Source organism: Eleutherodactylus coqui, chromosome 4 (genome assembly GCF_035609145.1).
Source record: "Eleutherodactylus coqui strain aEleCoq1 chromosome 4, aEleCoq1.hap1, whole genome shotgun sequence".
In the NCBI taxonomy this organism is placed as follows: domain Eukaryota; kingdom Metazoa; phylum Chordata; class Amphibia; order Anura; family Eleutherodactylidae; genus Eleutherodactylus; species Eleutherodactylus coqui.
Window position 1 is genome coordinate 35992516 of NC_089840.1, and position 13218 is coordinate 36005733.

Here is a 13218-nt window from a genome sequence, read left to right on the forward strand (position 1 = left end):
CCTGCTTGAATGGAGTAGAAGTCGAGCATGGACTGATGGGCAGTGAAGACAACAAGGACTTGTTTGCACTACCCAGAAGTCCTTCTATTGAAAGAACCAGAAGACCACAGCAGTATCGGCGGCCAGGCCAGGAGCTAGTGCGCTCCTGAGAACCCATCCACCGGATGAAAATGAAAGAGGGGGTAACAAGTGCGCATGCGCAGGTTGCCTCTACTCCATCTTATGGGTGAGTATATTACTTAGAACATATTGAAATAGGATAACCAAGATGGGAATACCACTTTAACACTTTTGGCAGGACTGATCCATTGTGATGTACCTGGTGCAGGGTCTGAGGGCAAAGTATGACACTAGGAGTCTGTCTTTGGTGGTCTTTGTATTACTGCGTCATGTTCTGCCCCCTCCGGCCATGCGCTAAGCATAACACAGTAAGTTGATTCTAAAGTCCTCCTTTAAGGTTTTCCTTTGCAAATGTGATCAATTGGTATCTCTAAAAGTGAAAAAGACCTTCAAGTTTCACCTAGAAAATTTGATCTAGATGTGTTTTTCACTAACTTGATATGATGATAAGGGTAATTTTGTCCTTACTGACTTGATCTGGACATCGAACCTTTTTATCTTCCCTGAGCACAAGATGTAAATGTGTAGTCAGACATCCCTATTTAGATCTCCAAGATGTTGGACGTTTCCCAAGTTCTTCCAATGTTCTCAAATAAACCTTGCTCCTATAGCAAATGGTCTGGAAAACTACAGAATAACACATCTTTTCCCCTTTGAAGTATTTGGAGAGCGGTGAACTTGGACCTTCCACATTAGAACAGTTCTCTCCTAGTATGCAGTCAGCACAGGTGGTGGGATGCTTAAGAAGACATTGACCTGGAAGAACTGAAGAATTATCATATTCTCCAATATCTTCATTCTCCTCATAAAACCTTAAAGGATTTAGGTCAATTCTGCAGCTCAGCTGGAGGAAAGATATTGGGACTATTCTGGTCCTTTAAAGCCAGAACACGTATAGTTTCATGGTAGAGATGAGAAGTCAAATCTGCCCCTCTCCACTGTTGTGTCAGCTAGTTCTCCAGGGAAGGGCTGTTACCATGCAGGGTGGCGCTGGGTCCCGCGGCCGGCGCGTGGCGCTCCGATGTCGGCTCCGGAGTCCCGGAGCTCTGCTGTCGGGGCTCTCCCGGCGGCGTGGAGCAGCCAGCGTGCAGCGGCGTGGGCGTGTCCGCCCGTAGGGTGCCGCCCGCTCTCCTCCACCTTCCATATGCAACAGTGGGAGAGTTGGCTCTTCCCACTCTCCGCCCCTGGGCGGAGGCTTTAAGTTAAAAGGCTGGCAGTGACCTGAGCTCACTGCCAGTTATTGGTTCTGCTAGCCTCTAGTCAGGTCTGTCTCAGTCTGCTCTAGTTGCTCGTCAGTATCCTGTCAGTTTGCCTGTGAGCTCCATCTCCAGCCTTACTCTGCTTTGTAAGTTTTGTTGGTCTGTTCCACCTGCCTCTTCTGTCGGCACTCTGTCCCCTGTTAGTAGTTCCATCTAGGTAGTCGCCAGGTCCCTAGCCAGCGCAGGGACCGCCGCCCAGTTGTCCGCCTGGGGTTAGCCAGGGCCGAGGCAAGTAGGCAGGGACAGTGGGGTGCGGGAAGATCAGGGCACCCCACCTGGCGCTCGGGGGGCAGAGTGCCGTAACAAGGGCTGTATCATCTCTCCCTAAGATGAGCACCTAGAAGGTGTGTGGAGACACCTAGGAGGTGAGTAAGGAGACTTATAGGGCCATGCATGCTCCTCTGGGAAATATATGCAAATATGCAAGATGGAAGAATGCCTCTTAAGTGCCACTTGTTGGATGGCAGCATTCATTCAAATCAACATCAGACCCTCTAAACACGTCTTTAAAACAATGATTGGGAGTTGAAAACCAAGTCAGAATACCATACACAGACAGCTGTTTCGGGGTGTTTGCTCCTCATCAGTGTGCAGTAGGATTTTGGCTTGGGTAGTGAGAAGCCTGTGACGTGAGTCGGGAGGGATGTCATCTCTCCTTGAGGAGAGCACCTAGGAGGTGAGTGAGGAGGCTTATAAGGCCATGCAAATATTATAAGGAATATTCTAGCCCTACAATACATTACCACATATATTAGAAGTCACCAAGAAGTTGTGTGATCTCCATCCGCAGCCTTGTACTCTTATATGAGCAGATGATTCCTAATCTCCTTATTAGACTACTCTTACCAGAACCTTGGCTTTCCTGACTACGCTCCTGTACTCACAGTCCCACACACCCGGCTCAGCGTCTTCTCCATTACCAGACCTTTAGCACCACTGGCTTCACTGAAATTGTGCCATTGGGTTTTTTTTCCCCTGGGTATTACAGGGACCAAGTCATTACAAGGATTGATGTGGAGATCAAGTTTAGTCTGGTCATACTGGGACATAATGAGGTCGGGGTTCCTGAGACTGTTCACAGGACTCTTCACAGAACTAGGACTAATTGTTTCCAAAAACACTTAAAAAAATATTTTGCCCTAGAGGAGGAGTTGTTACTTCACGTTTTCACACATCATAAATATGTCCATATATCCAACCCGCAGAATGTGCACCAAACCAAACAGCGATGGACAAATTACAGGTTTCCAGAAGCTTCTTCTTCTGTATGCTGCTTGGGCCATGCTGGGTATTTGGAAAATTCTCGTAAATGGCTGAGACTGAATCCATGGGGTTTGCACATTTACCATCCCTCCCTCCGGGGGGACATTCCGGAGCCTCTGGGTCTGATCTCGGGGATACACACATCGTATCCAGGGAAGGTTAATGTGGTTACACAAACATGGTTTTATTTTCTTGCTTTAACATGAACTTTGACCTAGACGGTCTCTGTAGGCAGCCAGGCCCAGAATTTGGACTAATTGGTGTTTTTTTCCAGACGTGCAGATTATCACCTCCCTGTAGTTTACTATTGGGGTTCCCTTTATAGATTACCCTACAACTTCAGCAACCACCAGGAAGCTATAAAAGCAAAAAGTTGTAAAAGTCTCCGCTTAGCTTTTAGGCTGCAGGACTTCACATCCGCCAGCTGCCTTCTGCTGGATGATGTCCATACAAATATTCCCTGATGTGCTGCATTGCTGAGAAGGGTAGTGCTTAGACAAAGAGAATATTGCATCTACTGCAGTGCCACACAGCTATCTAGTAAAGGCTGTGTCGGTCTGCCCAATCCTACTAGATTGCAAGTTACAGCTAGCAGAACTGTGAATGCAGCTCTGGGTGTGACCAAAGTATCAGACATTATGTGATTCCGGATAAGCAAAGGTAAGGATTAAATTAAAATTAAATTACAAATTAAATTTTAAAATGAAGCTACACCTTAACGGGGATGTCTGAGTCTGAGCTATTAATGACCTAGCCTCAAGATAAGTAATCAAAATTTGGATTCACACGTTGCGTATTTTGGTGCTGATCCGCATCAAATCCCGCAGCATAACGAAAATAAGGCTTAACTGCATTAAAAATAAACCATAACCTAAGAACCAATCATAGCCAGTGCTTCCTGGAGGCGGGGTTTTTCAAACTCCTGACCAGGAAGCGCTAAGGGAGAACTACAAGCAAGTCTGCCGGGGACCTGAAGAGACGTGCGGCGGAGCCGGACAGTGCTTCTTAGGTGATTTTTTTTTTAATGCAACTAGGGCTTATTTTAGGGATTTTACAGTAGGATTTCCTACTGTAAAAGTTGCATCGTACCACAATGCAACATATAGGAAGGGTCCATAGGGAAACATGGGCTACAAAACCTCGCAAATCGTGGCAATATTTAGCAACCCGCGATTTTATTCCCCCGCAATTTAGTAGGCTATAAAACATCACTAATGTGAAGGAACCTGTTGGCAAGTATGGGCTTCACATATATGAGATTTGTCGCTATTTTGTCGCCCGCATAAAAATGGGCCAAAGTGTTTCACCACTACAAACGTACATAGCACATCTACCGGATATGCTATAAAAGTCTGATCAGTAGGGGTCCAATAGATGCAACTGCCACAAAAAAAAAGGTGCCTAGCCTCAAGGTGCCCACATATCTACTATGGCAGTTTGAACGGCTGCCCTATATACATGAATGTTTGGCTCAGGGCTCAGTCACACAGGCGGCGATCTGTGCGTATTAGTGGCGATCTGTGCGTATTTCTATGCAGAAAACCGTCCGCGCCACAGACATCCGCACCTATCAAAACAAGAACATATGGGTGGCAATGGAGCTGGTCATGCAAATTTCCGTCCACATGCGGAAATACACGCAGATCACTGCCCGTGTGACTGAACCCTCAGCCGAGTGTTCATGTGTTTATGGAGGTACAGATGGGTTTTTCTTTAGCGTGACTCAATGTGATATACCTTAATGGTGTGCTGCGCTATCGGGGTGGTTTGCTTACACTTTGAATTACTTTACAATGGGTTTTGTTGTGTTTAGATAAAAGAACAATAACTTTTTAAGGGGTTACCATAAGATGACTTTCTGCACCATGATATCACAATCAAGGTAGAATGTGTTGCATCTGTATAGGCCCATTTATAAGGAGCGATAATCGCTCAAAAATCGCTGAAAAGCAATCATTTGAGCGATAATCGTTGCGTCTGAATGTGCGCCCACCGTGCACTTTTTGTGCACTGCTAGCTGATCGTTAAATTCAGTCCAACCTAAAAATCGTCCTTCAGCCTTATCAGCAGTTCTCCAGGGGGAGTGCTGATAGCATTGTTTCCCGCTGGAGAACAAAGGAGCTGAAAGCAGATAAGAGCCCTCTGGCTATTAACTGCTTTCAGCTAAGGCTTCATTTGCACACTTAATTGTTATTAGGTAGTTTAGTAGCTACTTAAAAGTTTAAGCAAAATGATCGCTCAAAGCTGTCACTTAAACTGTTGTTTGAGTGATTATCACTCCGTGTAAATGGGCCTTAAGTTGCACCCAGACAGCTTTGGCACCAGCTTATCTCTCCATGAAAAAAAGGACCAGCCATTAAAATTCAACATCCCCGATCCTTTTATCCCTTGACATCATCTATATACGAGGGAGTTGTCCATCTCCACTATTAGCTGCAGGTTTAGACAACTAAAATCTAATGTGTACAGGAGCCTGTAGCTCCAAGCTGAAACATGGCGGTGTGGGCACTGTCACTCCCCTCTAACACCTACGACAAGTATATAAGCAGTCAAGGAGGGACTGTTCATTTACAATCAGACTGGGCGACCCTGTGACTAAATGATGGCTGCTTAAGACGGCTTCAGTATCTTAACAGGGGAAGGAGAGTTCAAGAACAAAACTTGCAGATATAAGAAGAAAGTAGCGCACTGATCAGGATGGGGCGACGTGATTTGATTTACGAGTATCACACGTTTTAATGCTGCATTTGGAGTGAAGACATTGACACTTCTTTCACCCGCCTTAGCTTGGAACATTCCAGAGTCTATGGCTCCGGCTTATTAGGATTTGTCCTCGAAGCAGAGATTCCTTGTGAATGATCGAGTTTGTATTTCATCTATTAATAGCTAATTGGGAATTAAAGGAAAATTCATCCCACATTCCAGTTCCATCTAAACACGCGGAGACTTCAGACTTCATCTTCCATAAAGTAAATACATGACAAGATGTCTGATATCTTCCTCTCCCAAACTGCTCCTTCATGTTCTTTCTTGATGGAATTTTCTTTTAAGAGTCTGGTAAGTGTCTTACTCTCGGGCAAAGTTGACATGGGCACATTGATGAGAGTGTAATACAGATGAGCGTCCCTGTCCGCCAGCGGGTATCCTGACCCAAACTATACACAGGTCAGGGTACGTTTGTGTCAAACCAGTTCTCAGTTGCATACAGGCCTTTTATGCGTGTAAATTGGACTATGTTGTGGATTTGTGGATGAGATCCGTGGAAAATCCCTAAAAAAAACTCCTTGTGTATGGAACACATGCTGCAGATCTGCTACCCTTATGCTCCCAGATTAGACTCACTATTTTAATCTGTTTTTCCCATCTTCTCGGTTTCTGCAGACATTAACCCAACAACATATGAGAAAGGTTTAGAATTAATGTCCCATGTCTCTGGGTCATACTACCATTGTAGGTTAAAGGAAGCAATGATAATGAGGTTACTGCCCATAATGGGGCTTTTACGTCTTTACAGGTTGTCATTGTGTGGCTACAAATAACACTGGGTCCTGATCTACCCCTGACCATTAGATTACATGGAAGGGATAAGACTACTGGATCACCATAATGAGAACTAAATCACCAATTATAGACATTGCACAACTGGATCATGGACATTACACTATAGGATCACTTGTCATGGACATAACACCACCTGATCATCAGTCATATGCAGTACAACACTGGATCATCAATCAAGATGCTACACAAATAAATCACAAGTCACACACTCTAAAATACTGGATCACCAATCAAGATGCTATACAGCTGGAACACAAGTCATGGACACTAAACTACTGGATCACAAGTCAGAGACATTAAAGCTTTAGATCACAAGTCATGGAAACTACACCTATAGATCATGAATCATGGACACTAAACCACTGAATCACCAATCAAGATGCTATATAACTGGATCGTGAGTTATTGGCACTAAACCACTGGATCACAACTAATGGACACTAAACCATTGGATCACAGGTTATGGGCACTACAGCACTAGATGATGAATCATGGACAGTATACCATTGGATCACAGGTCACAGAAAATTCCCATCCCCATTTTTAAGTGTCTGTGACCTGTCATCCAGTGGTATACTGTCCATAATTCCTGATCCAGTGGTTTAGTGGCCATGATTCTTGATCCCATTTACACCCAATGATTATGGCTCAAAATTCGCTCAAACTATGTATTTTAAGCTAGAATTGTTGCGTGTAAATGCTACTATTGTTTACTTTTCATCTGAACGATGATTTTTAGTTGAGTTTAAAATCCATTGTTCGGATTTCACTCAATAGACAATGGACACGACAGACCAACAGACGTTACCACCTTTCCTACATATTTTTCTCTCGGCAGCCAAACGGGCATTACTTAAACACTGGTTAGAACAAACAATGCCAGATGTAATGGAGGTAGAAGCACAGCTCATACATGTAATGACGCTAGAAAGAATAGAAGTGGAGTGCAACCAGGAAAAAGGGGCAAAACACCATTTTAAAAAGTGGAAACATTTTCTGGTATCACATTTCTCAGATTCTGAGATTTCGGCAATAGTTGCTTTCTTCAAATACACGAAATTGTACCTAACAGAGGAACTGAAGGGAACATCAGGAAGACTAACAGTGCGAGAGAGAAGCAATTGTTCTCAAAGAGAACTGACACATCTGCGAGAAAATCCCAAGGATCTGACAAACCACGACACGACGGAGGCAAATTGATATGAAAGATCACCATCGTTATCTCCCCCCAACCCATATTTTACCCAACCAGCTATGCCCCCCCCCCACCCAATAAAGAAGAAAAGGGTAATCTAAATATTGACCAAAGGAACCTAATCTAACCTTTACTTGGGAAAACATTACAGTACAATTGTTTGGATAACAGGGATAAAATAGTTTCAGGAAGAAAACAAACTTTTTTTTGTTTAGTTTTTGAATATTATTAGTTATATGTATATGTACAGCACGAGTTTGCTCCAACTATGTATCTTTTTTCTTTTTTTTTTGGTGTTCTTTAATACAAACAGCTGATTTAGAATTCATCAGTTCATACACATGGTTAATGCTATGTAAAACGACAAGTGGGATGTAAATGTCTGTACTTATTTTTATTGAAAAAATATGCAAAATCAATAAAGAGAAGTTTGGAAAATAAAAACCTCCATCGTTCGGCCAGAGAGCTGATAGCAGGGACCGCACATTGTGATTCTCCATGGGACCACTGATAACTTTAGTAAAGCATTTGACATACTTATTGAAAAAATGACCAGATATAGGATTGACAAGACAACTGTTAGGTGGATTCACAACTGGCGGAGTGATCGTACTCAAAGAGTGGTCATAAATGGCTGCACATCCAAAGGGAAGAATGTATCAAGTGGGGTACCACAGGGCTCTGTCCTAGGTCTAGTGTTGTTCAGGATCTTTATAAATGATCTGGAGGAGGGAATTGATGGGAAACTGATCAAAATTGCCGACGACACAAAGCGAAGAAGGATAGCTAACACTAGGGAAGAGAGAGAGAGTATTCAAAAAGATCTAGAAAAGCTTGTACAGTGGGCAGCGACTAACAGAATGGTATTTAACAAGGAAAAATGCAAAGTCCTACATCTGGGCAAGAAAAATGAAAAAGCACATACAGAATGAGAGAAATTAGGCTAAGCAGCAGCACATGTGAAAAAGACTTGGGTATACAAATATATCATAGACTGAACATGCGTCAACAATGTGATGCAGCAGCCAAAAAGGCAAACACAATTCTGGGATGTATTGAGAAGCATAGAGTCTAGATCACATGAGGTAATTATCACCCTCTACTCTTCCTTAGTCAGACCTCATCTGGAATACTGTATCCAGTTCTGGGCACCCCACTTTAAAAAAGAGAGAGAAAAACTGGAGCAAGTTCAGAGAAGAGTTACCAAGATGGTGAGCGGTCTGCAAATCATGTCCTATGAGGAACGGTTAAAGGATCTGGGAATGTTTAGCTTGCAAAAAAAGAAGGCTGAGAGGAGACTAAAGAGCTGTCTACAAATATCTGAAGGGCTGTCACAGTGCAGAGGGATCAGCCCTATTCTCATTTGTACAAGGAAAGACTAAAAGCAATGGGATGAAACTGAAAGGGAAGAGACACAGATTAGATATTAGACAGTGGGGGTGATCAATGAGTGGAACAGGTTACCACAGGAGGTGGTGAGCTCTCCTTCAATAGAAGTCTTCAAACAAAGTCTGGACAAATATCTGTCTGGGATGATTTAGTGATCCTGCACTGAGCAGGGGGTTGGACCCGATGACTCCAGAGGTCCCTTCCAACTCTACTATTCTCTGATTCTGTGTATTCAGCTGCAGTCCCATAGCAGAACAAAGGACTTGTATGCAGAGAACAGACCGCCTGCTGTTCTCTGCATACAGCTCAGGGAGGCTCATTTACATGCAAAAGAAGCTAATAAACTGCTAATGGGCATTAGTGCTCATTAGCGGCTCATACAAAATGATCGCTCAAACTGTCAATCATCCTATCTTTTGAATGAATTTTAGGCTATCATCTTTGCATGTAAATGGGGCTTTATGCTGCCTATGACATGTGATCCAGTTGTGTAGCGTCTTAATTGATGATTTTCCACTATATCGCCTTACGTGAGACATTAAACCTCTGGGTCTTCAGGGACAGGCATTATCCCCTTATATCATCAGGGATTAGATAAAGTACATCACTGGATCATTGGAGACAAGCATTATATCACTAAATCATAAGGAAAATGTATTATCCACTAGATCCCTAGAGATTGGATATGCAACTCTGGGACAAACATTTTTCCACTAGATCACCAAGGACATTACACTGATAAGCTATTAGGGACAGGCATTATCCCACTAGATCACCAGGGATTAGATACAGTACACCACTGAAAACATTGTATCACCAAATCAACAGAGGCAAAGGTATTATCCCTCTAGAACCCTAGAGATCAGATATACAACACTCAGACATCAGAGACGGATATTATCCCACTAGATCACCAGGGATAGGACATCACATTGAATCAACAGGAACATACATTATCCCACTAGATCACTGGGAATTGGAAATTACAGCTTTGGATCTTCAAGTATAGTCCTTATTCTGATCATCTGGGACTGGTCATAACACTTCTGGGAAAATTAGGAGCAGGAATTATCCCACTAGATCACTAGGGCATGGCAGATTCTACATTATCAGGCAGCCAGACATAGATGAGGACATACGAGCGTACAAATAACTTGGCTCAATATTCACTAAAGTCTGCTGTTGTTGCTCACCTGCCAGCCTTGGTGATGATCATCTCTGTTCCAATATCGTGGAACCTCTTCCAGAGGTCGGCGCACTGCAGCTCCACTTGGATCTCGTCCATAGAAGAGACAGATAAAGGTTGGGGGTCAGGTACTCGAGAAGGAGCCAAATCTGGGCACGTCTCATAGGAGCAGGATGTCCTCTCTGCCAGGACCTCGGTGTCTGAGCTGGTGCTATGTTCAGAATCTGCCGGGAAGAAGCAGAAAAACAAATGAGAAGATGGTGACAGCACAACATGCTCCTCTTTACTTGCCTATACCTCCCTCCAAATCAGAGAGCAAATAACAGCTCCAGAGCAGCATTCATAATTCTTCTGTTTGTTACGTGCAATCTGACAGCTCTGAACATACAGACACTCCCATAACTTGAGCTCCCATAATGCTTTGCACACTTATGATTTGCCCTGCAGGAGCTCCAGATAAAAACTGTAGCTGAGAAGCAGGTTACAGCCATAAAAAATTTTGGTGCATAGGGGAGCATGGTTCTGCATAAAAAACAAATATCTCAGATTTCCAACTGAATGCATCATGTAGCAGCAGAAGTGTGTACGCAGCTCTGAAATATAAGATACGGACGTAATAGCAGAATTATGAATGCAGCTCTGGATGTGACTGAATGATAAGGCATATGATGACAGCACAATTATGATCGCAGCTCTGGAGGTGACTTTAAAGGGCCACTTCAGTGAAAATACTTTTTTCCATCCCTGGCCCCCCTCATCTGATTGTCTATCACACCCTGGAGGTCTCCTGTATATATTGCAGTCACTTCCATGCAGTGCAGCTCCTGTTTGATGCTTATCAGACACCATATTGGTTTTTAGATTTATCTCTGCTTTCTCTTTCTTTATGGTAGCAATCTCATGATGGATCATTACAGCATCAGATAACCAGCTAGAGACAGTACCATCTATGCCTGCTGGGAGGACATGCAATTATTATTAACCTCTACAGTCAGCAAAATAACCTAAGGATCATAAGTATACAGTCAGAAGACTGAACTGTCATCTTTTTCATTATAAGTGTTTGAGAGAAGCTTCTAATCATCAGCAGCAACTTTGATAGGAGTTTCTTCCTCCATGAAGAGCCTGTGCGGTACAGTCCATGCAGTTTCATCATACAGAAATTCTGCTAAAAAGTGACTTCTTGAGAAAACATAAAGCCAAGTAATTTTCAGGTGTTCAAAATGAGATCATATGACCCACCTAAGGAGAAGGACTTATATATAGTGGAGAACTAGTTACAAAATGAATGGTATTTTTAAAAAATCATCACACTGGCCCTTTAAGAAATGTCACATAGTTTATGCTGACCATTTTTTTTATATTTAGATCCTAATAATTCGTGATCAGTCACTTTTGCAGTTCTCTAAACGTCCCATAATGGTGGCTTTGATAGAATCAGGCCTGAGCCTGGTGGGTTTTGTCCCTTGTGTTGGATGGTCACATTATAGGCAGAGCTTCCTAATTGCAGATGGTGTGACTTCCCCTCCATGTACAGTAGGCTTTCTGACTATGTGAAGTCTGATGGACAATATTCCTGTGATGTCATCACATCTGGAAACATTTAGTGAACAGCGTTGGGCATCAAGAGCTTAATCCTGCAAACAATTAGATTGATGAGCGCCGATGAATATTCAGGCGTTAACTCCCCCGGGAGACAGACGCCTCTCAACAGTCTGCGCTCCAGGATGATATGTTCGCACCAGAAATATCTCCTGATGTGTGCATCAAATGTATCACCACAATATGTCACCCGATGGCTCCCAACGTAGACAAAAAGTGTATCGCTCTGTGTTGCGGTTGACTACACTTTTCAATACAGGGGAGAAAAAAAGCTGCGCCAATGTACACCACCGGGACGTAAGCCAAAAGAAACACTCTACTGGCATGAGTCAGGCCCCATGATACCCCATGGAGGCATGTGGTGGACAGGTCAGAATGTGCTGCTATATACACCGCATGTACACCACAAATGTGGTATGAACATAACCTTACCCACTCTGGTGCCTAGTAGCAAACTATTGGGACAGGGGAGAGATTTGTGCTGTTGAGGTGTTTAACTCATAGCAGATTGTCTACTCTGGAAGCAACTGTGGATGCAAATCGGCATCTGTGAGATGCATTGGGTCTGTACTAGGGAGAGTTTGGTAAGGGCATCTTCATTCACTATTGATATAACCATCAACGGGGACGTCATTGTGGCCATGGACTACAAGTTTCTTTATTGGGTCAACGCAGAAGTCAACAGCAGCAAGAAGAAGCCACTCTAACGCGTTTCAAGCCGAAGCTTTCATACTACTGTTTTAGGGTGTGTTCACACGTGGTGGATTTTTGTGTGGATCCGCACCAAACTCCGTAGCATATTTTGCGCTGTGCATTTTGGTGTAGATTCACACCAAAATCTGCAGCAAAAAATGCTCTCTTCCGTGTGGATTGTGACGCAGATCCACAGCAGATTTCACCCTTTCAGTTGAAGGGATGAAATCTTTTGGGGATTGGCATCAAAATCCGCACTAATGTTGCGTAATCTGTTATGGAATTTGAAGCAGATTTTCGATTTTCCACTGCACCAAATCCGTTTTGTGTGAACGCATCCTTATTGTGTACAGGTTGATCTTACTTTGTGACTAGTTCCCACTTATTGAGTAGGAATGATACCCTCATAGCAGGGACAGACAGAAGGAAATTCTTCCCTAATGCGTTTCGAGCCAACATGACCATACAGCTGTCTTAGTCTGTACTGACCTTACACTGTGATTGGTTCCTCTTCATTGGGTCTTCTGAGATAGAAACACCAAGAAGAAGACACTCTAAGGTTACTTTTACATGAGACAATTGTTGGGCGCTTCAGTGTCCGACAGCCGTCCCAACGATTATCACTCGAGCGTCTTCACAAGAGCGATAATCAATGGAGGTGGAGCGTGCCGGAGATCTCATCCGACCAACCGCCTCCATTCAGAGTGAACAGGATGTCACTCATAGATGAAAGACTGCCTGTTTACATGGGCCAATAGTTGATTGGTCTTTAGTTGAGCTACACTAAAAGCGACTCCAACAAGTGAGCGATTCTTGCTCGTTTACCCTGCTGGGTCCCTTGTTTACACGGAGTGACATTTGCACGTAATCGCTCTTTTGAACGATAACTTGGGCGACTAATACATTTCAAGCCACTTTGATCAAGTGTCGTCATGTGTCTGGACTGATCT

At 43.4% G+C, this 13218-nt stretch overlaps 1 protein-coding gene across 1 annotated transcript in view; it reads right to left on the reverse strand.

Moving 5' to 3' along the window:
- The window catches only part of TBX15 (T-box transcription factor 15), a 79475-nt gene that overhangs the window by 23433 nt on the left and 42824 nt on the right, over positions 1-13218 (reverse strand). Inside the window, exon 2 of the mRNA XM_066599233.1 lies at positions 9981-10197. Within this exon, the coding sequence (XP_066455330.1) occupies positions 9981-10197 (217 nt within the window). The remainder of the gene's footprint in view (positions 1-9980; positions 10198-13218) is intronic.